This window comes from Grus americana, chromosome 25 (genome assembly GCF_028858705.1).
Source record: "Grus americana isolate bGruAme1 chromosome 25, bGruAme1.mat, whole genome shotgun sequence".
NCBI lineage: Eukaryota > Metazoa > Chordata > Aves > Gruiformes > Gruidae > Grus > Grus americana.
The window spans coordinates 6,045,871-6,069,728 of record NC_072876.1 but is presented as its reverse complement, the minus strand read 5'-3'; the positions used below and the strand labels follow the sequence as shown (position 1 = coordinate 6,069,728).

At 44.3% G+C, this 23,858-nt stretch overlaps 2 protein-coding genes across 11 annotated transcripts; both read left to right on the top strand.

Annotated features, from left to right (window-relative positions):
• The first annotated feature begins 553 nt into the window (after positions 1-553).
• On the top strand, positions 554-19,474 carry ZC3H11A (zinc finger CCCH-type containing 11A). Of its 10 annotated transcripts, none has more exons than XM_054804306.1 (19): positions 564-664; positions 6,350-6,405; positions 7,786-7,838; positions 8,225-8,420; positions 8,620-8,739; positions 9,518-9,641; positions 10,083-10,286; positions 10,529-10,645; positions 11,160-11,240; positions 11,706-11,816; positions 12,554-12,616; positions 12,875-12,970; positions 13,184-13,249; positions 13,740-14,240; positions 14,885-14,958; positions 15,660-15,984; positions 16,275-16,444; positions 16,864-16,931; positions 17,472-19,474. In XM_054804306.1, the coding sequence occupies exons 4-19, from the start codon at positions 8,367-8,369 to the stop codon at positions 17,734-17,736; spliced, it is 2,439 nt and encodes an 812-aa protein (XP_054660281.1). In that variant the 5' UTR covers positions 564-664; positions 6,350-6,405; positions 7,786-7,838; positions 8,225-8,366; the 3' UTR covers positions 17,737-19,474. The 10 variants fall into 10 exon arrangements, with proteins under 10 accessions (XP_054660286.1, XP_054660290.1, XP_054660289.1 ...); XM_054804310.1 differs by having other exon boundaries at positions 577-664; positions 7,409-7,838; XM_054804312.1 differs by having other exon boundaries at positions 595-684.
• A 157-nt stretch (positions 19,475-19,631) lies between these two features.
• Positions 19,632-22,950, top strand: SNRPE (small nuclear ribonucleoprotein polypeptide E). Its single transcript, XM_054804328.1, has 5 exons — positions 19,632-19,763; positions 19,968-19,994; positions 20,532-20,594; positions 20,855-20,933; positions 21,689-22,950. Exons 1-5 carry the CDS (start codon positions 19,710-19,712, stop codon positions 21,742-21,744), a joined length of 279 nt encoding a protein of 92 aa, XP_054660303.1. The 5' UTR covers positions 19,632-19,709; the 3' UTR covers positions 21,745-22,950.
• The last annotated feature ends 908 nt before the right edge of the window (positions 22,951-23,858 follow it).

The window sequence follows — 23,858 nt, the reverse complement described above, 5'->3', positions numbered from 1 at the left end:
GCTCACACCACCCTGACAGAGAAATGGCTGCTCCTAGGCCCAGGCCCTGCTCCCCGGGCGCAGCGTGCCCAGAGGTGTCCCAAACCCCAGGGCAAGCGCCTGCCATCCCGGGAAACCAGGTTGAAAACATAAAATAGCTTCCAGCTTGGAAAACGTAACCCTGAGGCAGCGCCCGGTAGTGTGAGGGAGGTGATGTGCACCCCAAGGGGCCGAGGCCTGGTGCCATGGTGAGCAGGGACACACACCTCGATGGGAAGGTGGGCGTGGGGCACTGCAGCCGGGCGGAGGTGGACGGGAAGGGGGCACCCTCCTGTTCGCCCCCCAGGAAGGGCTTTGTCTGGGGTTAGAGGCGCTGGTGGGGCCCCTCGGAGGGGGAAAGGGCAGAAAAACCGCCCGCCCGCTTTGTTTACGGGCTCCGCCCGCCCCGTTTTTGTCGCTCCGGTGGGCGATGCCGCCCGCCCGCGGAGCCCCGCCCCCCCGTTCAACGGGCGGAAGTGGGCCTTGGTGAAGCCGTTCCGCCCGCCATCTTGGCAACGGGCGAGCTGAGGTTGCCCGTATGTTAGGCGCCATCTTTGAGGCTGGCAGCGGGGAAGGTGACGGCCTGAGTGGTGGCCCCGGCGGATCGAGGCGACACGGTGGCGGCAGCGGCGGTCCCTGGGGTTCGGTAAAGTTCCCTGCTCGCCGGTAACTAGAGCCGTTCGTAGGCTGCAGGGGCAGGGGAATGGCTTTTCGCCAGGCCCGGGTCCCCTCCGCTCCCCTCGGGGGAAGCAGGCCGCGTCCCCCGCGCCCGGCGGGGCGGGCGGCCCAGGCCGCGTCCCCGAGCTCTCCCCGCCGGCCTGTCCGTAGCTACCGGGGCGGGAGGGAGGGAGGGAGGGAGGTCGCTGGGGCCGTGCGGGCCCTCCGGGGGCGGTGGTGGGGGTGAGGTGTTCTCCTCGGCCTCGGCGCCCCGGGACTTTAGAGAGGGGGAGCTGCCCGAGGTAGGCCCAAGGTCCCCTCTGCCCCCGGTTGCAGGGCCGCAGCCCGGAGCGCAGCTCTCCCGTTTCTCACCCCTGCCCTTCCCCCGGCCGTTAGCCGTTCTATGGTGCTTGGCTGCGGGCTCCCCCCTCCCCCCCCCAGCGTCCCGGTGGTTTCCCGGGGACACCGAGTCCCTTGGGCAGGCTCTGGAGAGATTCGGGTGGGCAAATTGAAGATCCCAGTGCAGGTGCTTTATGAGTATGAGTTATTTTCAGTTAAAACCTTGTGCCTTCCTTTTGTAGCAATGCGTATAAGGGGCGTGCTGTAATGTAGTCATCTGACAAATTGCTCCTCCATTCCCCAAAGGGACTGCCTTCAGGATCTGACTAACTCTGGATGCACCCGGTTATCATCTTAATTTCTGCTTTAGGTTGTTTAAAACAACCCAATTGGGTGAAGTTTGGTTTTGTTTCTCAACAATTGGATCTCAGAGGTTTCTGTTTTCTTACGTTCATGTTGATAATGAAAATGCAAAGGTGATTTTTACTGTTGCAGGGATCAGTACGTGGAGCCTACAGATTGTTCCCAGAACTGGCGTTTTGGGGTGCGTGCTCAGAGATTGAGCTCTGGGCCATATTTTCAAAACACAACGCTGTGTTACTTGATTTTAAAAAAAAAAAAAAAGGACATCTCCTAGGGATAGGGGAATTTGAAATGATATCAGAACCACCGCTGTGGCATGTGGTTGAATTGGACACGCGTTAAACTGATCAGGCTGAACAGATAGGCTGAATTTGTTGCTGGATGACCAGGCGTTTCAAGAGAAAAGCTAGTCTAGAGAAAACTTCCTCTTGCTGTCGCTTCTCATCTAAAATGGCACCCTTCCAAATGACTGCTTCCAGGGGAAATATACTCTTTTTGAGATTTAATAAAACATTCAGTGAGGAAGATGAATTGTCATAGTAAATGGCTGCCAGGCCGTGGCATTGATTTCAGAAGTAGAAAGAGAATGAGTGTCTTTTAAGTATGCCTGTCTCACCCAAGGGTAGATGTAGCAGCTTTAGCAGTCCTCTTAGTTTGGAATTGATTCCTGATGCCCATTTGGACACTGAGGAAGGAAAGCTGGTGGACAGAGAGAACGATAGAGGAGAGACACCCACTAAAAATATAGGAAAGAAGGGGTTATGCATTAAGGGAAAGCCACTACATTAAAAATTGGTGCTATCTAAAAATTGGTTAAGGATTTGGGACCTGCAGGTACGGCTACGCCTGTGTGTGCTGCAGTTGTGCCTGTTGCCTGGAAGAAGAGCAAAGACTTACATTGTGTGGAATTTCAGATCTATGGTTCACCTGGTGTGCCATATCCAGCATATGTTTAAAAAAAAAAAAATCAACCACAGCAATCCAGGTGCTCATGTGGGGACACCGACTCTTTGGTGACATCTCCAAGCAGAGCGTTGTGTACATTGGGTGTGGCTAACAGCCGGGGTCACGGCTGTAAGAGATGCAAGGGAGGGTGAGTGTGCCTGTGACGTGTCTGTGCCAGCCATCTCCTCAGACAGTGGTTCTAGCAGTGTGAGTTTGACGTATTTTCCCAGCTCTCACGTCGGCAGTGATGGTGTGGCAGAGCCAGTGAGCTGTTTTTTCAGCTGGAAGAGGAGGACTGCACTGCAAATGTGCCTGGGTAAATGAGAGCTGTCAGAGATTTGCTATAGATGTGCGTCGTGCTGGTGCAGCCATTACAGCTGCAGCAATAGTGGATTCTGAAGCATCTGGAGAAGATGGAGTTTTCTTCATGGAAGCAATACTGTCAAAAGCCTTGTGATGCCAGAAATCAGGACAAACACATCTGTTGTCCAGAACTTCTTGGTTGACCCTCAGTATACCTGGCACGCTCCGTGCAATGTTTAAAAAGTGTGGGGCAGGGCAGGGACTCGCCTCGGCACTTCCGTGTTGCCACAGTGCTTGCAGACCACACACCCTGCGCGCTGGGCCAGGGCCTAAACGTGATGGTAACCTGAAGCTCAGGAAGCGCTTCTGGATTTTTCTACTGTTCCACATGAATTTTTGCACCATGAAGCTGATGTATTGAGCTATTTCTTTTCAGCGGATAGGCTTAGAGCCAGTTGTAGTTTAACAGCTCCAGGCTTAGCTGTTTCTGGTTTGGCTTTGCCTACTGAGCACATACGTGTTAGGGGAAAGGACATAAATTTTAACCATGGGACTCAGAGACTCTCGACTGCTTAATGTTGTGAAGAAACTCAAGTGTGAGAATGCACTTAAATAACTGATAAACAGAGCTATTATAAAATTGATTACTGAAGACACTTTTTTTTCCAATGCCAACTTACTAGAAGTTCATACAGATTGTGACACTAGACAGTTTCCACTTGCAACATGTGACTGTACAGCATTGTAGAAGAAACATTCTTCGTGGCTTTTGGAGAAAGCACAACACAAAAAATATGGATTTAACTATTGATGTGTGTAACCCTGAACCAACCACGGACTACCTGACAGAGATGGTCCACTGGATATCTTTCGATACACTTCACCAGCAGAAGTCCCCTTTTAGAAAACAGGCAGCTCCCTCCCACTGGCTTTGGTAAGACTTCTGCAGCAGGAGGTGTCCTACAAGAACCGAGTTACCAAACTGATGTGTGGCTTTCCCTTAATCCCCTCACCCTGGCTTTCCAGCTTCTGACAACACCGCCAATGTTGTGTGTGCAGTGTTAGGTGCCAGCTGCCATGTTTTACTTCTATTTTAAAATTAATAATTCAGGACTTACTCCGTGACCATAGGAGCACTGAGAACAGGTTAGCAGGTGCTTAAGAGATATACTTACTCATTCTGCTAAGGCTTATCAAGTTCTTCAGGAGCTCCAGCATTCAAACCATCTTCCACAGGATCACTTGTAGCAGGAAATAGCTGCTCAGTGAACCTCTCTCTACCTTTCATATGTTAAAATGACTTTGAAACAGCAGAAGGTGGAGCAGAGGAGGGACAATGGGGCTATTCTCAGCTCATTCCAGTGGTCCCAGATGTCCAGTGGGTGCAAGATTCTTGGCCTGCTGGTGGAGGTGACTGCAGTTCTCGAAGTCAGGTGCTGCCATCGGTCATGTCCTTCTGGCTTTGCAGAGCACGTGGAGACTTTCAAATCAAAGGTGTCGCTGTCACTCTTGAACTGTGAGATGCGTGAAATATCTTAGGCTTGAAGCTTATTTTCTACGAGGTGATGCGCTCAGATCTGAACTCTTTGTCTTGGCCGCTTTACTAGATCCCTGCTGTAAAGGTTGCTTTGAAGAATTCCTTCTCCTGAGTCTTGATGTGTCAAGCTAAAGAGAAATCTGTACTGAAGCAGTGTCTGATTTAATGAGTGCTTCAGTACGAGGTTATTCTTTGACAGTTACAGAAACACCAGGCCAATCAGCCCTTTCAGGAACAGATTGATTTGCCTCTCATTTTAAAGAAGAATGTCCTAATTCAGGTCCTTGAAGTGGCACATCTTCAGAAAGTTGCTCCAGCCAGCAAGGGACAGCTGTGGTGGTTGTGGTAATTCATGGCTCTGACTCTCATAGATCACAATGAAAGGTGACCCTAGCTCACTGGTGGAGGAAGCCAAGACGATCATCTGCTTTAACTTTTGCCTTCTTGGCTGGCAACCTTGCAGTCTTTGAGAAGGTCTTGAGTGCTGTAACCCCCAGTCTTAGGACATGCCCCCAGTCTATGTTTAGACAGTATTTAACAGCTCAAACTGACTAAAAGAAACGTAAAGAGTAGAAAATACGACTATTCTGCTTCAACTTTGGACAGCTTAGCTTTAGATTTTCATACAGAGAAAGAGATATGTTAGCAAGAGGTACTTCTGTGCTTCAGACGACACGAGGATGTGTGGTTCGCATAATGCACTGTTCTATATGTAATTTCTGACACCTAGTGCACGCTGTGCTTTCAGCCTTCAGCTTTGCAGTTAGGGTAACGCTGACCGATTGAAAGGGGGTGTTAGAACATGGAGTGCCTGGTGCTCTTCCTTCCTTGTCATCTTACTGTCCTAATAAACAGGGGTGTTAAGCATCTTTAATATTAAGAAATTAAAGGCACAAAGTAGACCAGCAAGAGAGACTAAGTGAAATACTTTATGCCTTATAACCAAAAAGGACCCATAGGTAGGTGCAATAATATTTCTCTCATGCATTTGTTGAGATGCAAACACAATTTTGTTCCCTTCTTGCTCTTCAGTACAGGACAAAGGCAGGTCAGGAAGCTGGAAAGTTAGAGCAGGGAATAGGGCTGTTTCTTCAGTGCAAGAAGCTTCAGAAAAACAACCTTGTAAAACAAACTAGACAGACCGTCATTGTACTATTTATCTTCCCTAAGCAAAGGTAAAGTTGATGGCACTTGTTGGCATGTTTTTCCTGACCCCTTGCTACTGCATCTGTAATCGTTTTGTTTTGTTTTTTTCCCCACAAAATGAATTCAAAATCTCTTAATACAAAAACTTGGCTAGACTTCTGGAGAAAAAAAGAAGTGTTTAAAATTCTTATCAATGTCTATTAGAGACCTGCTGAGTGCACCAGAGTTACTCATTTTTATTCAGACTTTCAGGGGTTAGTGCAGCTGATTTCTGTTTAGCACTCAGATTGCCATTGTTAACTGATACCAGTTTAAAAAAAAAGTTTTTGAGTTAACCTTTTTTAAAACAAAAGGACTTTCATGGAGTTTAGAACGACGAGGTTTTTTGGGTTTTTGTTTGTTTTGCTTTGTTTTGTTTTAAAGTTTTACTTTTTTCCTATTCCTTAAACAAGATCCATTCAAATTCTGAACAGCTCTTGAAGTCTGCTCAGGAATATGGAAGGCAGCAAGCAAACTACTGAGCTGTTTGTGCATTCAAAAGAACTAAATCTGAGGGGACTTTTTTTCCCCGTGGTGGTGGATAAAGTAGTGTTGCATTACACAGATGTCTCTCACTCCCTAGGAAAAAGAAATGCCACCTTCTAGACCATTAATTCCTTCTGATTTGTATTTGAATGCCTCTGCTCAGCAAAGCAGTGGTCCTTAATTGCCGTCTATTTAAGTGTTGGATTGTGCAAACTGAAGAAATCCGTGCTTGAAATTCATTTTAGCTATCAATGGTGTTGGTAACACATTTGGAAAAATGTTTCTTGTCAAACTTCTACGTGAAGGAGCACCACTAATTTTTAGAAGTAGATGCGTAGGAATCCATATGACAAAAATTCTGGTTTTGAAGGTGCTAAAGGTCAAAAGTGAATGGTCACATCGATACAGAAGAAGGGAAGAAAACCTTGCACTTAACTACTGTTTTTATTCCCATTGTCAAGCAATCAAAAACCAATAACTAATATGAGAACCCAACTTTTCCTCTCTTTATTTTAGATTTGGGAAAATTCCCTGCCAAAAAAAAATACCCTGGAAAATTCACTAGTGTTTGTGTGAGTAAAAGGTTCCAACCTTTTATTATTGATTTGTAAGAACTATTTCATTTGGTTTTGTCCAAAAGAGTCAGAAAAACTTTGCACAGAAATGTGCAGCACTTTAATGAAAGGGGTCAGAATCACTTTAATTTGAACTTTATCTGGTCTGGTTGCAGGTTTTATGGCATTTGGAAAAAAAAATAAGAATCAAAGTATGTGACTTCACATTTAAAAAAAAAAAAAAAAAAAAACCAAACCAAACTGCTTGTGGATAAATAAAATCAGTTTCAGCTCCAGTGGCACCAAAAAATCATCTGCTGTTGAATTGGACCTAAGCCATCTTTTCAAACCTCCTGTGATCTTGCAGCAATGGATAATGATGGATATATGGATTAGGGAACAGCATGTGATGGCAAACTTGTAGTATTTGCTCTGATGTAAAAAGAAACCAAATTATTTCCAAAAATCAAAATAATTCAAAATTCTTGGTATCATGCAGCCATGCCACTTGCAAAGTGAGCATTTCCCTGCCTCAAAGCTTGCTGTATCCTTGATCTGCTGTCTTCCTGCTGTTAATTGATTGCAACTCTCCGTGTCTGATCAGGGCTAAAAGTTGTTCTTGGTACAGATCTCATACAACATATACTGTGCACGCTTGTGTGTATAGATATGTTATACTGTATGCATGTACATATGTATGCATATTTGTGTGCTGGCCCCAAAATCACTCATGTTATGAAGCATCAGCCTTGAAGGCATATTCATCAAAATATTATGTAGATCTTTCATTTTTTTGCCAGTTCCCTCAAAAATAAGAGACTTTTTATGCAGTCTTATGTGGCAAATAGCCAAAAATTCTAATTTTTGCTATCACTCTTGCTGACTTTATTATCACTCACTCTTGGTGTGTGTATAAACACATATGTGTATGTATATACATATTTGTGTATTTATACACGCAAGTATGTTTTTGCTGTACAGGTAATAAAGATGGGGGAAGGTTTTTGTGTTTTCTTAATAGGTGAAGAAATCTTGAAGACCAGCAACTTACTGAATTTTAAATTTAAAAAAAAAAAAAAAAAAAAATTATCCGGCTGTGGAAGATGGATCCTCATTTTTGCAGCCACTTTGAATCACAAGTTCATCTTTAAATGCACTGGGTTTTTTTGTTGGTTTTTTTTTGGTTTTTTTTTTTTTTTTTGAAGAGCTAACTAACCCTGGCTGTCTCCAGTCTGACAGTATTCAAATGGACTTGCTTCCTCCATTAGTTGTAAGATGTTTAAAAGCACATCATATGTTTGAATTGTGGATGAGAGGTTCCCTTGGCAATGTGAGGAGGAAAATTCTTTCTACCCCTTTATTATTAATTCACGGATTCAGTGTTGGTTCGGCCTACAGGAGAAGTTAACTGGAAGTCTTTGAAGATCAATATGTTTGCTGAAGTTGTCCAGGTATGTGAACTTGAAGATCGATGGTGATTGGAAAATAATGTTTAACATGTCAATTGTATGTTATAGAAATTGTTAGTACCCACAGTTAATCACTGATTGATAACTCAAATGGATGACCAGTTTTTTTAAGAAGTGGCGCTCTCGTTGGGCTTACAGCCACACGCAGTAGTTTTTTCTGTGCTCCAAGGCATATAACTATTGCTAAGGACACAGAAGAGAACACTTGCTAACAAAACCCATGCAGTTTTACAGAAGTTTGACTTAGTATTTGGATAGTTTTTATGAACCAGCTGATTTCAAGACATTGCCGCCCTTGAGACTAATTCGATTAACAGAAAGCAGCTGTAAAAATGCTTATTACTTAATTGTTTTTCACTTATTGATAGGGTTACTTTTAAAAAGAAGATTTCACTGATCAAGCCAGTAGAAGACTTTCAGTTCAAGAAAGAGTGAAGCCAGCTCTTGCCAAGACTGGAGGAAGTCCCTGTTGAGTGAACCCTTAGCACCTGTTCTAGGAATTTGTCCATTATGTCTAACCAAGGAGATGACTGCTACTTCTATTTCTATTCCACTTGTAACAAGGTATGTTTGGGGTTCTTTGCTTTGGGGTTTGTTTTTTTCCTTTTTTGTTTTTAAGAGGAGGGGGAAGAGTGGGAGGAGCCATACAGATTTCTGTTAACTTAATAAGCAGTTAGATTCTGCTTCCAATTCCAATAGCATGGACATATTTTTTAGGCTGTACAATTTATTTTCCTTTTTGTTGATTTCCTTTTGGTTACAGGGAGACAGCTGTTCTTTCCGCCACTGTGAAGCTGCTCTGGGGAATGAAACAGTCTGCACGCTCTGGCAGGAGGGTCGCTGTTTCAGGAATATCTGCAGATTCAGACACATGGAAATTGATGTGAGTGTTTGCCTAAAGATGTGTTCTCAAACTAAATCACTGAAAGCATTTTTCATTCCTGTAGGTGGGCTGAACGTGCTTTTATACGATAGATTTACTTGCTTTAAAATGATACTGGTTTCTGTTACTAGGTGGAGGATGGGAGGAAGTTGTGGGAAGAAAAATCAATTTCTTAAGTATATCTCAGCAAGAAATTTTTGTATTAGGTGCTGACATTATTTTTTTAATAGAGGCAAAAGCAACTACATTGATCAGACTACATAAATGTACTGAAGCAGGGTGGCAGTAAACAGCCCGCTTTACCCTCCTGAGAGCTAGGCTTGGTAATGGCCTGTCGGGTCTTCTGGTCTGGATTTCTTCAGATAACATTGTTCTGACCTGTTGGGGTAGTACAGGGTGGGGAGGGAAAAGGTGGGAAGGAACTAAGGCTCTGAAAGATAAATTCAGATGGATTTAACCTAGCCAACTGAAGACGGTTTTCCCTTTGAATTAATCCCAGTATTTTGCACCTTGTATTAGTTTAACCCACCCTGAATTGATGTGTGTGAGTGCCTGTTTTACCAAACCAAATTATAGGAAAGCTAGATTATATGTGGTTGTTACAGCTTGTGCAAACTTTGTGTATATGCTCTGAAATACTTTTAGTGATAAATTGACCTTTGGAATGATGTTTCAGCACTGACTGCAATAGTCCTGTCTCTGGCATGATGTGAAACTATGTCTCTTTGCAAATCTAAAGAGAGTGTTACCATGAGCTTTTATTTTTTTCTGTCTTCAGAAAAAACGCAGTGAGATTCCTTGCTACTGGGAGAATCAGCCAGTCGGTTGTCAAAAATCCAACTGTGCTTTTCATCACACAAAAGGACGTTATGTTGATGGGCTTTTCTTACCACCAAGCAAAAGTGAGTTTAAGTCCTTTTTCTTTAGTATTAAAGAATTATTTTGAATATTACTTATGAGTGGGTACAATACCGTAGAAGACATCAAGTAACTGCTCATTTATGAGGGCAGGGAGAAGTCTGCAGTCATAGGCTCTCAGCTAAACGGAATGTAATTCTGGTATTTAATTTTTTCTTTCATGCTTAGGTTCTCTGTGCTTTGTGTGATTGTTGCCTTTCAGGTTGCTTTCCCCTCATTTAATCCTTTTGGGGTGGTAGGACGGTGAGATTTGTGCGTGAAGGGAAAGCCGTTGTTCGTAGTGTAACCAGGGGTGGGGAATAGGAGACTCTAAATTCAGTAGCCAGGTGGGTTACCTCCTTATCTACCATATCTACGCATTGAGGGCAACATTGGCATCCACGTTTTAAATGGCCAAATTACAGATGATCCTCCTCTTCCTCTAGCTACGCTTCCAAGTCCACCTGAGTCTGCAGAAGACGATGTGAAAATGGCTCAGATGTCACTGCAGCAAAACAAACTTTCTGTCCAGTCAAATCCCTCTCCACAGCTGAGGGGGGTGATGAAAGTGGAAAATTCTGAAAATGTCCCAAGTCCTACACATCCTCCAGTTGTAATCAATGCTGCAGATGATGATGAAGACGACGATGGTGAGCATTTTTTACTTGTTGAAGGCATTTCTACTGTAAGTGACAGTATAAATCACAGAATACTTAAGAGTTCATCAAGTCAATATAGCGGTTTTAAAAACTCCTTCTATAAGCATTTGTAGTTAAGAATACAAACAGAATATGAAACAGGGACTGGAATGTCATTGTATGAGCTACATAAAGATGAAAAATCTTGTCTGCTCCCTGCTGCATAAATGAATAGCTTTATTTTTGCCTTTCAGACCAACTTTCTGAAGAAGGAGATGAAACTAAAACACCTGTCCAGCAACCAACTACAGAAGCCCATAACGGATTGCGGATGATTTCCACTAGGAAATCCAATGCTAATACAAAACAAGGTATTCTAACAGCTGTAGTAGGATGGATTGGAAGGAGAATTTGACAATTAACTTAAAAGCAATATGTTCTAAAACTACGATAGAGCGTAGGGTAGATGGATGGAGTCAGTTATTTCCATGAGCTCATTCCTGTCTAATAATGTCATGTGTCCCTTGAGTCAGACAGGTAAACTCCTCCTTGGTTACTTTTGTAGAGCAAAATAGAGCCACAGAGTGGAGTTTAAATGCCTGCAAATGTGCAGGCATTGTGCAAAGCCATGTCTAATGATATCATGTAGATGGATTAAAATGCTTAAATCTATAGGTTTTACCCTGAAGGGTAGGAGGAGGGGTGAAGAAAGGTGCTAACTGCTTACCAAAATACCATCCATTCAATGGCTTTTTTTTTTTATTGCGGGGAGTGTTGACAGGGTTTATTCAAAATACTTTTGAAAGGTTCTGAGCTGTAAGAAGGTTGAGGATCTTCAACATGTGCCTCTAAGCCTCAGTTTCATTAACCATTTCGTGTTTTCAGATGACAATTTAAATTTTGGAATAAAAACACTTGAAGAAATAAAATTGAAGAAACTAAAGGAAAAAACAAAAAAACAAGGTGGTGAGTTAATGTCCCCTACTTTTCTATCCTTCTGCCTCTGTTCACCTTCATCTCTTTTTTTTTTTTTTTCTTCTTCTTGATAATACCTGGATAGCTTGCTGTGCATTGGTGAATACAAGTATTTGCAAAAGAAAGGACTTTTTTTAATTTTTTTTGCACTGTTGGGTTCAAACTGGGAGATGATTACAGCTGAGAACTGCTTGAGGGACAGACTTCCATGTTTAGCTGGGGGCCCTGAGCAAGTTTGGCATGCAATCTGTTTTCTTAAACAGCCGGTGTTCTAGATTGGAATTCTAATGGCAAATCAGAGGGAAATTGCTCATCTCTCTTATTTACATGCACTGGTCATTGTGTGTTTGACGATAATGAATAACTAATGTTTTTGGTCTTTGTTATAGTTTTTCTGGTTTGTTTAGTTAGGTTTTTTTTCTCTAAACATCCTTATGTTTTGCTTGCTCTGATCAGAAGGTCCTTCAGGAGTTTCTGTTCATCCACTTCAATCTCGGACTATTCCTGTACCAGAAAAGGAAAATGTACGGACAGTAGTGAGAACTGTGACTCTGTCTACAAAGCAAGGTAATAGTGAATACTGTTGTTTCCATTTCATGGCTCCTAAGCCAAAAGGTTAAGTAATAGTTAAGATAACTCAGATATGTTAATCTGCTGGTACTGCCTTTTCTAATTAAAACCATGTTTTTTGCTGAAAGTCCCTGATTGTATTGGAAAGATTTGGCATCTGTGGGTGCTCAGTTTGTTGTATTGCAATAAAAGATCAAGAAGGGGTTTTTTATCAGCCTGACATTAAGCCCTAGCTAATCATATATTATCACCATCCTACAGACTCTCAAATGTGCTTAATTTGACTTCCGTGTTTCCTGAAGTTGAGTGAGATTTGTGAATGAGCTAATGTGTTGACAGCGTGTGACAGAACTAGTGTTCGGGTTATGTGCAGTAGCAGCAGAGAGAGAGGCTAATGTCAAAACAAGTGTCAGTACGGAGATAAGGGGATAACTGAAAAACAGGGGATAATGAAGGGGAAGACCTGTACAAGGTGATATTATACAAGTAGTCAATTTTTGAAGCATTGAAGAGGCTAACAGTGGCAGTTGCAGACAGTAGTGTGATAGGAGTCTGTGTATAAATGGTGATGTTTAGATTGGCACAAATTCCCTTTAAAGGCAAAAGAAGTGTAGAACTACTACTTGTAGTCATTGGTTTACGTGGTTTGGCTACCAAAAGAGTCTTTTTTTTGGGACATGGGCTAGGAGGACAATGCTTTTACTGGCTACTGAAGAGATTATTCTTTGGTTTAGGGGAGGAGCCTGTGATTCAACTGAATCTTGCCGAGAGGCTGGGAAAACGGAAAACCTCCACAGGTAAGAGCTTTTTGTGAGCTGCTGTTCGCGTGCCCTCATCTAAACATGACTGTTTAAGGGTATTTTTGCTGTATGTGGGAGGAAAATACATTTTGGCATAGATCTGTATTGACTGCAGAAATGGCACATTTTGTTAGCAACTGAAAGGCAAATAGAAGAAAATAAACCTGGAAGAATTGAAGTTTGTGTTTGACTGTTCTAAAATCTTCCTCCAGAGAAATATGCTTAAAGTATTTCATGTTTTCTCTCTTTTTGAAGCTGGTAAAAGTGTCATTGCACTAAAGCGCAACCTTGCTGAAAGACTGGGGAAGAAAATAGAGATTCTGGAGAATGCTGACAAAGCACCAAAGAGAGGTACAGCTACTAAACAGATATCTGGATTTGATGCACAGATTTTCTATTTAGGTTTTCTGTTTGTCCTTTCTTCTAAGGATTCTTTCTGCATATTGGTTGAGGGCTCAAGGTAACTTTGAATCCCAGTGAAGTGATCTCCTGTCTCATTTCGAAATGTGAACACAAAATTGAGATTTATGCAGTCTCCCTAACTTTTTCTATTCTGTCTTGTAGTTCAAGTCCCCAAGTCTCTGAAGGAGAGGTTAGGATTGCCCTCTGAACAGACCAGTACAGAGACAGGTAATAATGGGATATTAAATATGCCTTCCCTTTTTTGTTTTCCATCAACTTCCATACACCTCTAAAAGTTAATTTAAAAAAAACACCTGATTCCTCTTGCTGGAGTGCCAAAGCTGTCCTGATGGCCGTTGTCACAGTTTCATGCTCCTGTTGTGAACCGTCAGAAGCTGCAGTATGCTTACGCATGAGTAGAACAGAACCACTGCCAGGAGCAGGAGTTTGAGATGCCAACAGAGACACACAGTCCGAGAAAGTAACAAAATAAAATAGACTTGTGGTTTTTGTTGCAGCGCTCTCTGCATAGCACCGGTTTGCAAAATGCAAGTGGCTTAAAGGAGGAGGAGAATATTAGGCAGAATGATACTGTCCTAAGATGCATTCTTGGGAATACTCAAACCTAGTTTTCCTTAGTACTGTGACAGATTTTGGAGACTAAATATTGTTGGACTCTCTTAAAATGTTGATGATGCTCTTCTTTTGCTGATGACAGAGAAGGCTGCTAAGCCAGCAGGAGAGATCCATGTGAAAACACTGGAGGAAATTCGTCTTGAGAGAGCTAATCAGAGACGAGGAGAACCTCAAGCAAAACCCCAGGCTGAAGGACGTTGTAAAACAGAAGATCCTAGCTTGGGGGCAAGACCTTCCCCTGCAGTTCGCATCAAAACTTTCTCAGGAGCCCTGGCTGAAAAAAAACACAAGCGATTGGAAGAAGAGAAGCAAAAAACAGACGAGTTTCCTACCAAGACAAAAGTTGAAAGTGAGCCCAAGAAGCAGAGCACACTTGCTCCATCTGCACCCAGCAAAGTGCAGCTGGCAGAGCCGGCAGGTAAAGCCAAGCCAGTAGGCGAAGTGCGTATTAAAACCTTGGAAGAAATCAAGCAGGAGAAAGCTCTGCGGATGCAACAGAGTGGAGAAAATGTGCCAGCTCCACCAGCGCAGCCTGAACCTGCCCCAACAGGGAGGAGATTGTTACGGATCACAAAGCTGATAGGTAAGAAGATGATTTGGTACCTGCCCTGGTGAAGTGCTTCCCCTGTCAAGCAAATTCAGTTTGCTCAGGATTCACTTTGCTTTTGCCTTCTATGTATACTAGAGGGTAAAAGAGTTTAAGGCTACAAAGTCATCAGGTGAGAGAGTGCCAGAACATGCAACCATGTTATTTTCCATGAATTACATGGCAGTTTCCTGTATTTCCCACTGGAAAATTCATTCATTGCGGAGCTTTGTAGTCTAATTTCTCTCTTCTGTTTTCTCTGCCATCTGTTTGTGTTATGGGATCTTCCCTGTGCTGAATCCAAGTTTACCTTCCTCTTTGGCATATCTGTTGTTTAACTTAGTTATTGATGTATATGTGTTTGTGAAGCATATATTGGCTTCTTAATGTAAGGGCCAGTTTTTGTCTAAAATGACAGAGCATTAAAGATCTCATCATTAAGATTATATAAGCCATGTAAAAATAGTGTGATTGAGGGAAAGAGCTCAAATGCTCTGTGGATCGTTTATGGTAGCTTGTCCCTCTGTCCTGTTATTAGACATGAGGAGATAAACACACCAAGGACACAGAAGTAATCAGGTTTCTTTATTTCTTCTGTTGACTAACTGATTTTTTTAATTTATTTTTTTCTTGTTTTAAAGCACCTGGAAGAGAAGAAAAGAAGATAGTGGAATTGAGCAAGCCTTCTCCCAAAGCTGTCTCTGCACCTAAAGAGGTGAGTCCTTTCTGAGGACATAGATATATTCATACAGTTTTTGATAAATTTTGTTAGGTTTTTGTTTGCGGCTGTCTGCATGCTCCCAGTTTGAGTGTGTTCCTACCCTCCCACATTTGGTAAGCACTGCAGTGAAATCGTAAGTCCTGTCACTTTCGATAGCATTTCCAGACAACGTTGTAATCCTCAAGCTTTGAATTAACTTGATTGTACCTGACAATCAATAAGAAACCCTATTAGCACCCAGTAAAATCTGCGAGGTTAATGTGGAGGGAATGCTTTTGTTCTCAGTGACTTTATCTGTCAGACTTGAAGGATATCTTAAAATCCTGAGGTAAGTATTTTAATAGAAGAGGCTAGAGCTTCGCCTTAGATGAAATCAGTCTGTCAGTGAATGCTGAATTGGGGAGCTTGAATGACTTTCTGTTGCTTAAAAAGAATGTAATAGATTACAGCTAGAGTCTTCTGCTCTATTTAAGAAGCTTGCTGTGTTGGGAATTGCAGGCTTTTGAAATAGTATTTCCATAGCAAAGCATGGATCTTGTTACGGGCAACATTTTATGGAAGAAATGTCAAATCTGAATGGTATTAACATGCTGTGTCCCTCACGGAGCCATTTTGGAGAGATTGCCGCTCAGATTTTCTTAATAAAATCTCCATAGATTTTTGTCCTGCTAGCTCTCTTCTTTTGTTCTTTCTAGCCCTCTGATCAGAGTGCAACTAATTCTAAAGTTCAAGTGAAGAGCCTTGAAGAGATAATGAGGGAGAAGCGGCAACTGAGACAACGCCAAGAAGAGAAGCTTCAGAAAGAAGGAGCTGCTGTGCCATCTCCTGTTGAGAAAGCAGTCAAGGATAAAACTCCAACATCAGGGAGTCCTGAATCCACCGTGGTTTCAGGGTCAGCTTATCAACTTGCGAAGAAGATATTGGTGAAATCTCCGGAAGATGGGGTTGAAAGCGCAGGAAAGGATGCCGCTGTATCACCAGGGAAACAGGCAGCTCAACTGGTGGAACGGAAAGCTAGAAGTAAGTGTTGGCTGTATGTTAAAGAGTTAATGTTTTGAAAGAAAGGCCAGGAGATGACAATTTTCACGTTGCAACTTTGACTCCTTTTTGTAACTTTTTGGCTCCTTTTTATGGCTTGTTGGTAAACAAAGTTTTTACTATGTGGAAAATACTGCTGAGAATCTGGGAAATGGCAGTGAAATCATGCTGGTCAAGTATGTTTAGAAGGATTATGGGACTGTTAGGAGAACCTGTTTTTTTTTCCTGAGGCAGAGCAAGACCGTATCGGTTCTCTCTTCTTTTTACTCTAGCCAAATCAAAGGTGTGCCTGAAGCCTTTGGATGGGAAAGCCACCTCCCCCACAAAGCAGACGCTGAAACGTAAGGCAGCTGAGAGTCATCCTTCTGCTGTGGCGGCTGTGAAACCGTTGAGTACCACTGGTGGTGACACGAAGGAGCCTTTGGCTAAAAAAGCAGCTGTGGTAAGGGCAGTGGCTGAGTCAGTAGCGGGTCTCTAGTAAAATTGATGCCCAAGTTCTACCTTCCTCTTGGAGAAAAGATGGAAAACTGAAACCTTCTACAGGTCTCTGTTCCCTTTTAAATCCAGAAATGGTCTACTACTGGTTGTAGTAGCTTTCTGCTTTTTATTAGATGAAAGGCAGTGTTAACATGATACTCTGCTATGGTTTCTATGTGGCGTGAAGGATTTTGTCCATTAATGCTGTGTTCTTAAAAAACACACAAGGTCATTAGTAAACTTGAAGTGAATACTGACTTTTCCTCAGGAGTGCCCTGGTGTTCTGTATTTTGGTTAAGGCTCAGCCAGAGGAGAAGCAGTGGAGGAAGAATCTACTGAAGTCTTTTACCTGTGTATCGTAAAAACTACCTTCCTTCTTCCTAGGCCGTTGTTCCTGCTTTGCCAGAGGACAGCCTGGTCTCCATGCCAGGGAGAGAAAAACCCAAAACCAGGTAACAACCGCAACTTGTACTTTTTCTCAGTCAGCATGTCTTTCATGTGAAACATGAGATTTTTTTTCACATGTGGAAAGATTGGGAGTTTCGAGATAATTAATGCCAAAATCCAACAAAGGAACAATTAATCTGAAGTAATTCTCTAGCAGCTAGCAGATTTAGATTCTTTTCTTAAAATGCTGCAAGTTGGTACAGCTTTTCAGTGACCTCTTGGGTTTTCTGAATGCCTGCAGAGGTTGACTTCTTAACCTTTTTACAGTCAAATTAGTAAAGGTGGCCAAGTGTTTCTGGCTACAAAAATGGAACCTTCTTTGCCAGACCCTAGATGTTGCATCTTCACAGATAGATCCCCGAACTGAAAAATGTACCTGCTGATACATTGGCTCTAAAAGTAGCCCCAGGTTAATTGAATAACAATTCCTGTGTAAGGTTGAGCTGTAGGAGGGAGTAACTACAGTTTTAAGAGCTGGTTGGCAGAAAACATGTCTGGTTAAGGAATGTCATAGACTGATTTGCTCTCTTTCTTGTTCTTCCAAGTCCTGATGTGCATATTGGAAGCCAGGCAGACTCTGTGGCACAGTCAGAGGTCTCAAGCTCAACCGCAACTTCTTCACAAGTAGCGGTAAAAACACGCCGGCTGAGCTCCACAGGGGCTGGGAAAGCACCCTTATCTGTAGAAGATGACTTTGAGAAGCTTATTTGGGAAATCTCAGGAGGCAAACTGGAAGCAGAAATTGACCTGGACCCAGGGAAGGATGAGGACGATCTCCTCCTGGAACTTTCGGAAATGATTGACAGCTGAACTCCAGAGTCTTAAGGTTTAAAAAAAAAAAATTAAAACTTTCTATTTTGTTGGACACCCGGAGGTCATCCTTTTTCTAGCTGAGGCTTTGCAATGAGTCTTAAAGCACAGTTGAACTGGTAGAAATTAGCAGTATCTGCACTCATTTGTCCTAAATTTCCCTGCTGGTCAGAGTCAAGGTCCTCTGTAACTATCGGTGGCTACCTGCGACGTTAAGAGGACAAAGCACTTGTTTGTTCCAGGGCAGAGGCATGCTCATCTACAGACTGTGGTGGTTGTGAACTGATGCACGGATTCAGTGATGCTCTGAAGGCTTAAACTTAAAGCTTCTTCCTTCCTCCCCCCTTGGCAAAACTCAACGTTCGGCATGTTTCATAGCTTTGGTATTCTGATTTCTTGGACAGTTGATATCTAAAGCCTGGAGTTACTATGTCAACTGTTGAGTTTTATGTATGTGCGCTCTCATTTTGACTTTAATCTTTTAGGGTAACTTAATGAAAGGGTCAGGGTGGGAGGGAGCAGAATAATTACTCTAGCATTTTGGACCAAACGTGCTGCCAAGGGTGGTGGTTGGGATCAGTCCATCCAGCCTTACTTTTGAATTATCAGGGATGATAAAATATCAGCGTGGAAAGCAGCAGCTCTACAGTACAGCTAGAATACATACCCCCCTCCCCTTGCGTTGTACTGTACCAAAGCTTGGGGGGTTCGGTGCTTTTTGCTGATGTGAATAGGATTCTGGGGCGGGTAGTCAGGATTCCTCTTGTAGTCTGCAGTAAATTGGCAAACTAAGAATTGGTTTAAGTGCCTCTCGGTTCCAAGAATCGCTTCCCCGAGCTGCCGGCTCGTTTTCTGCCGGGCAGCAGCGGCTGCTCGGACTCGTGTTCGAACACTATCAGTGTTGTCTGACCTCGCACCGACCCAGGCCGGCTATTTTGGAACCCGGTACTGCTGCAAGCCCGCCCCATGCCCTGGGGATCCTCCCTTGATCTCCTGCCCCGCTGCTGAGGATTTTGCTCCAGGTAGCAGGACTGGAGGTTACTGGTCTGCCTCACGTGCGGTCTGAATTTGTGACCCTGCGGAAAAGACCTGAGACTGGGGTGTATTGTGTACCCTGCCACCAGTGATCGTTTTTCCCTAGCAGATATATTTTGAATTATTTTCTTAAGTTTTTGAAGAACTTTAGTCTCTTCCTCCTATCGTTTGTGAAGCTGTAGGGGCCCTCAGGCATTTGCTGCTGGCAGAGGAAAAAAAAATTGGTTGTTTGAGTTGATTGTAAATACTTTCTCTTTGGAAGAAAACACTTGTGTGCTTTGATAATCCACTGTGATGTATGTCTTAGTTCCTAGAGGAAAGGTTTGAAACCAAAATTAGAAAACTGCTGTTTGGGCTCCAGAAGGGTCCGACCCTTCGTCCTGCTGAAGGACTTTCTCACCGCGAGACTTCTGCCAGCGTCGGCCGCTCCGAGTGGCTTTGGGAGAGAGGAAGGCTTCCCCCTCGCCCCATCCCTCCTCCTGCTCTGTGGTCAGCCATCGCTGGCCCGGGTTCCGTCCGTGGAGACAGGATTTGGTGTATGCCATGGTTTCTGTAAATATTTTATTCTTCCATTTTATATTTGTATTCTATTTAAGGTATTGTATTAAACGTAGTCTGGCCTCCACCGCCGTCACCGGTAGTTGCGCTGTTCCACGCGACAGCACTTATCAGTGTTTTTAAATAAACCCGGCCTAGGAACGGGCTCGTTCCGTGTCTGTCTGTGGGGCAGGGGGGGCTCCCCGGGCACGGGGGGGGCTCCCCGAGCACGGGGGGGGCTCCCCAGGCGCGGAGCAGTAGAGACGGCGGTCCTCCCAGCCTCCTAGAGCGGCCGGGTCCGCCAGCATCCCACAGCTCCTTGCGCGCTCCCGCCGTGCTTGGCGGCTTCCGGCGGGGGCGGTGGCGGGAGCGTGTGTCGGACAGCAGCAGCAGCAGCCGCCATGGCGTACCGCGGGCAGGGCCAGAAGGTGCAGAAGGTGATGGTGCAGCCCATCGTATCCTTCCTGGGGCGGCGGGGGTGGGGTGGGGGGGAGCCGGGGCGGCCTCGTCTCGGAGCCGCGGGGAGGCCGGGCGGGCCGGGGGGGGGGAAGGGAGCCGCTGTGGTGGCCCGTGAGGCACCGAAGGGCCGCGGGTGCAGCCCCGGGGCCGTGTCGCCGAGGATTTGTTGCCGTTCTGCGTCCTTAACGCTCCTGCTCCAGAACCTCATCTTCCGATACCTGCAGAACGTAAGTACCGCGGCCCGGCGGGGCGGGAGGGCCGGGGCTGCGGCAGCTCGCCCCGTGTGAGAGGGATGTCCGGGTGCTTCTTACGCTGGGCCCTTCGACCCGTGCGCCGCACCGGAGTGGTATTTCCGTAATTCGGTTTTTAAAGCTGTTTTCTGTTGAACTGAAGAACCTGCTGTCGTTCGGATACGTGAGAGGAACAGCTAGTTCTGAGTTCAGCGCTTCCTTCTCCCGTTAAGGAATTTCCCTTGGAACAGGCGTTTGATCTTGCGGTCAGGTGTGCAGGGTTGTTTTCCGTGACGGTTTTAAAATCTATGCTGTTACGCGTTCATCAGTGAACATGTAAAGTGTTTACAAAATAGCGTAATACCTTAAATACATCTGAGGCCGTAACTGAAACCACGTGTGAGAGTTGCTCCTCCGAGTGTTACAGAGCTGTAGTGCCTATTGGTAGTGAGGATCGCTTAATGTATAGGAGAGAACGATGTTGCTTGGAGCGTTTACATTCCTGTTTTGCTCTCCTGCTCCGTCACTTTGCAGAGGTCCAGGATCCAGGTGTGGCTCTATGAGCAAGTGAACATGCGGATAGAAGGCTGCATCATTGTGAGTGTGGGGACGTTCCCTTCTCATTCTTCTGATTGTTGTGTTGTGGGTTTGGTGGGGTGTTTTTTTCAGATTCCTAAAAGTATTTCTTCCTGTCAAGAAAAACCAGTATGAGGGGGTAGAAATACTTCATGCCTCTCTAATGAATAGTTTTAATTGTCCAGCCCACATCAGTACAGCTAGTGATAGTTTGTATTGTTGTTGCTGAAGTTTAGACCAGGGGAGTTAGCTCGCTGACTGCTTTTGTTGCTGATTTTTAGGGCTTTGATGAATACATGAACTTGGTGCTGGACGACGCAGAGGAGATTCACTCCAAAACAAAATCAAGGAAACAGCTGGGTACGTCAGTATGTCCGTGTAACACGAGCGGTTGCGGAAACCTTCCAAACACCAACGCTTAAAGTACAAAATGTGTGAAGAGAGTTGATTTTGCAGTACAGTGAGCAGATACCAGCTAGGACTCGGTTCCTGCTGTTTCTTGAGCTGGTGGTTTTGTTCAATGTGCAGGAGAATCTGCCTCTGCCCGAGAGCGGGTTTTGCCTTTCAAATGTGTGTAACGTATGGACTGTGCTGCAGTTTTTCTGCAGCCAGGGTGGCTGGAGGAGTCTAGTCAGACTCCTCTCAGCTGCATAATGCAGGTGGCCACGAGCAATCCTGTTTGCTCATTTGATTATTTGTGTATCATCATCATTGCTGTGTCATCTCTGAGTCGGAGCAGGGAACCACCAAAGCGGCAATATTTCATATTTACCACCTGCTGACGAGGTTGAACAGCAGTCTGTGACAAGTGACACATTCGGGCTCTTAGGGGGGACAGAGCGCTGTTCAAACATGGAGCGCAGGAGCAGAGATTGTGTCCGATACATTGTGGTGCGAATTGGGAATGTGGGTTTATGGTCCTGCGGTGTGGTGTGATGGGAAGGAACCCTCCGTTACTGATAAAAACCTGCTCAGTTATTGTGCAGGTGAATAAAGTGCTAGTGGTGTCTTCTTGCGAGCATCTTTGCCGTTGTGAAATGTTTTTTGAAAACACAAGGTTACCATCGAAGCCTGGGATCTCTCTAATCCCCCCCTTTCCTTTCTCTGTGTTGCAGGTCGGATCATGTTAAAAGGGGACAATATCACTCTTCTACAAAGTGTTTCTAACTAGGATTTGCTGCTCTTCGCTTAGAGCAGTGGCTACGGTGTGTCAGAGCGAATACAGTGCTAGTGGGAACAGGACCAGGTAGTAGCAAGGAAGTTATGCCTAACTGGGGCCGCGTGCAGACGTAAAAACCGTACTTAATTTCCTTTGTGCAAGTAACGTTTGTTTTTTATAGTTTGAAATGATGCGCAATGTGTGTCACAAATAAACATTTTTCACATGAAATGTAAACGTAAATCTGCTTGCTTTCAGTCTCGTGCCCTCCTGTGAGTAGAGAAGGGGGAGAAATGTATTCAAAGTGATTGTCACCGTGGATCTGTGTAGTCTCTGATAAATATCTGTGTGTTCTGGAACATTACGGCTGTGTTGGGTGGACGAGGTGGGCTCGTTCGGAGTACTGGAGCGACATGTGGTCCTTGAGCTTGCCTGGGTTCTGGTGAGGGACCTGGGGCTGTGGTGTGGTAATCCAACTCTTACAAACTTCACTGGTAGGTAAAATAACTTTTATCTTCAGGTCAGAGAAGCAGTGAAAGCAGTTGGTTTGGATTAAATCTCTATAATTTCTTGCTTTTTTGGGCAGTCTTTAGATTAAACCATGGCACTGTTAAATAAGTCGAGGTATCAGACGTATCAGTTGGGGTTTTATCATGTTGGTTTATTTTATCTGTTTGAGGATCTGGCTGTTCTGCTTAAGTTTCCACAAGAGAGCTGCATTGCTTATCACATCCACCAAAGATAAGTTCCCAGCTTACTTGGGACTATCGGTGCCCTCTGCTGCTTTTCTGATGTAAAGAAAGAGAAGAAAGGAAAGGTTTTAACTGTAATTGTACCTCTGAGACTTAAGATTACCTGGATGCGGAGAAATGATTCTAGATACACGGGCTGCACTAATAAGCTTTCAGTATTTCAAAACTTAAATTTGTGTATCATCTTACGCACGAAAATTAATAAATTTGAGGTGGAAGATTTCTTGCTTCAAAGGATAGAAATATCTGAGCCTTCTGGCAGAGATCATCCTGCATGCTTCTCCCATTCCAGGAAGTCATATGTAGGAGTACCGCAGCAGGCAGACGTGGTAAGAAGCTTTTGAGAGGCGGAGCGATGTACTTCAGTGGCTGAAGCGGCTCCAGCGGAGTCGGTGTTTTGTATTTCTGTTCACGAGCTGCAAAGTCCTTTCAGCATGAGCAGAAGTAACCTGCTGGTGTCAGTAGTTGTAGAAGTCGTCACCAGAAGCCAGCACGTACGGAATAAAATAGTATTTGAAGAGATCGCCTGCATCTGCTTTCCATTTCATCCTTGGCGTACCAAGTGAGACTTTCAGGGAAGGGGGGAAGGGAGTTGTCTGGGTCCGTGGTTCGGGTGTTGCACTGAGGGGTATTTATGGTGCGGTGATGTAAAATTTACCTACCTCTCTGCATTGTTAGAGGCAGATGATGGCCTTGAAACTAAAAATGCAGACTCTGAAGTAATTCTGAAGTAACTTTGAAGTAATCATTTCTCTTTCCAAGTGTGCCTAACTTTTTACTAATAGCGTGTGTTAGAAAGAGGTTATTTAATGGGATCTCTTGCATCATGTTGCATGTTATCCAGGGCCGCTGAAACAAAACTGGCTGGAGCCTGCGGGGGTCTGTCCTTCTTCCGCTTTGCACGCGGCTGGCGAGCGGCTGCTTTTTGAGAAGAGTTGAGCATTAGAAGAAATAGCTCATTCTTATCAGCAGTGCTGCTGCCAACTCCAAATTGTGCACTTCGAGACACCGTAATGCCTCCGAAAGCTCCTCTGCTCTTTGATATTATCGAGTTAGTGCGAATGAACGTCAATATTGGAGTAGGTTGATGACGGGAGGAAGGAAGTCCAGGGTAATCAGCTCTGAGGCATCTCATGACAAGGTACCAAAATAGGCAGTAATTACGTGCGTGGGGGAGTTGCAGAAGAAAAGGAGCAGCTCCCCAGCAGGAAGCCGTGAAAACTGCAGAAAGCCTGCAGGAGCGTCCAGGCGTGTGGGGATGTCCAGGAGGAAACACAGCCCCATTGTTTGAGGAGCGCCTGGCAGTGGAGTGTTGTGGTCCGAGAACAGAGCTGCTAGGCATTACCAGCACATAGATGGGGCACAAAAACAATT

Bases quoted from the DNA above. Each gene is read 5' to 3' on its own strand.
- ZC3H11A (XM_054804311.1), top strand. From the start codon at position 8,367: ATGTCTAACCAAGGAGATGACTGCTACTTCTATTTCTATTCCACTTGT. The intron at 8,740-9,517 runs GTGAGTGTTTGC...TTCTGTCTTCAG, and splicing joins TCAGACACATGGAAATTGAT to AAAAAACGCAGTGAGATTCC. The intron at 14,959-15,659 runs GTGAGTCCTTTC...TGTTCTTTCTAG, and splicing joins CTGTCTCTGCACCTAAAGAG to CCCTCTGATCAGAGTGCAAC.
- SNRPE (XM_054804328.1), top strand. From the start codon at position 19,710: ATGGCGTACCGCGGGCAGGGCCAGAAGGTGCAGAAGGTGATGGTGCAG. The intron at 19,995-20,531 runs GTAAGTACCGCG...GTCACTTTGCAG, and splicing joins TCTTCCGATACCTGCAGAAC to AGGTCCAGGATCCAGGTGTG. The intron at 20,595-20,854 runs GTGAGTGTGGGG...GCTGATTTTTAG, and splicing joins GGATAGAAGGCTGCATCATT to GGCTTTGATGAATACATGAA.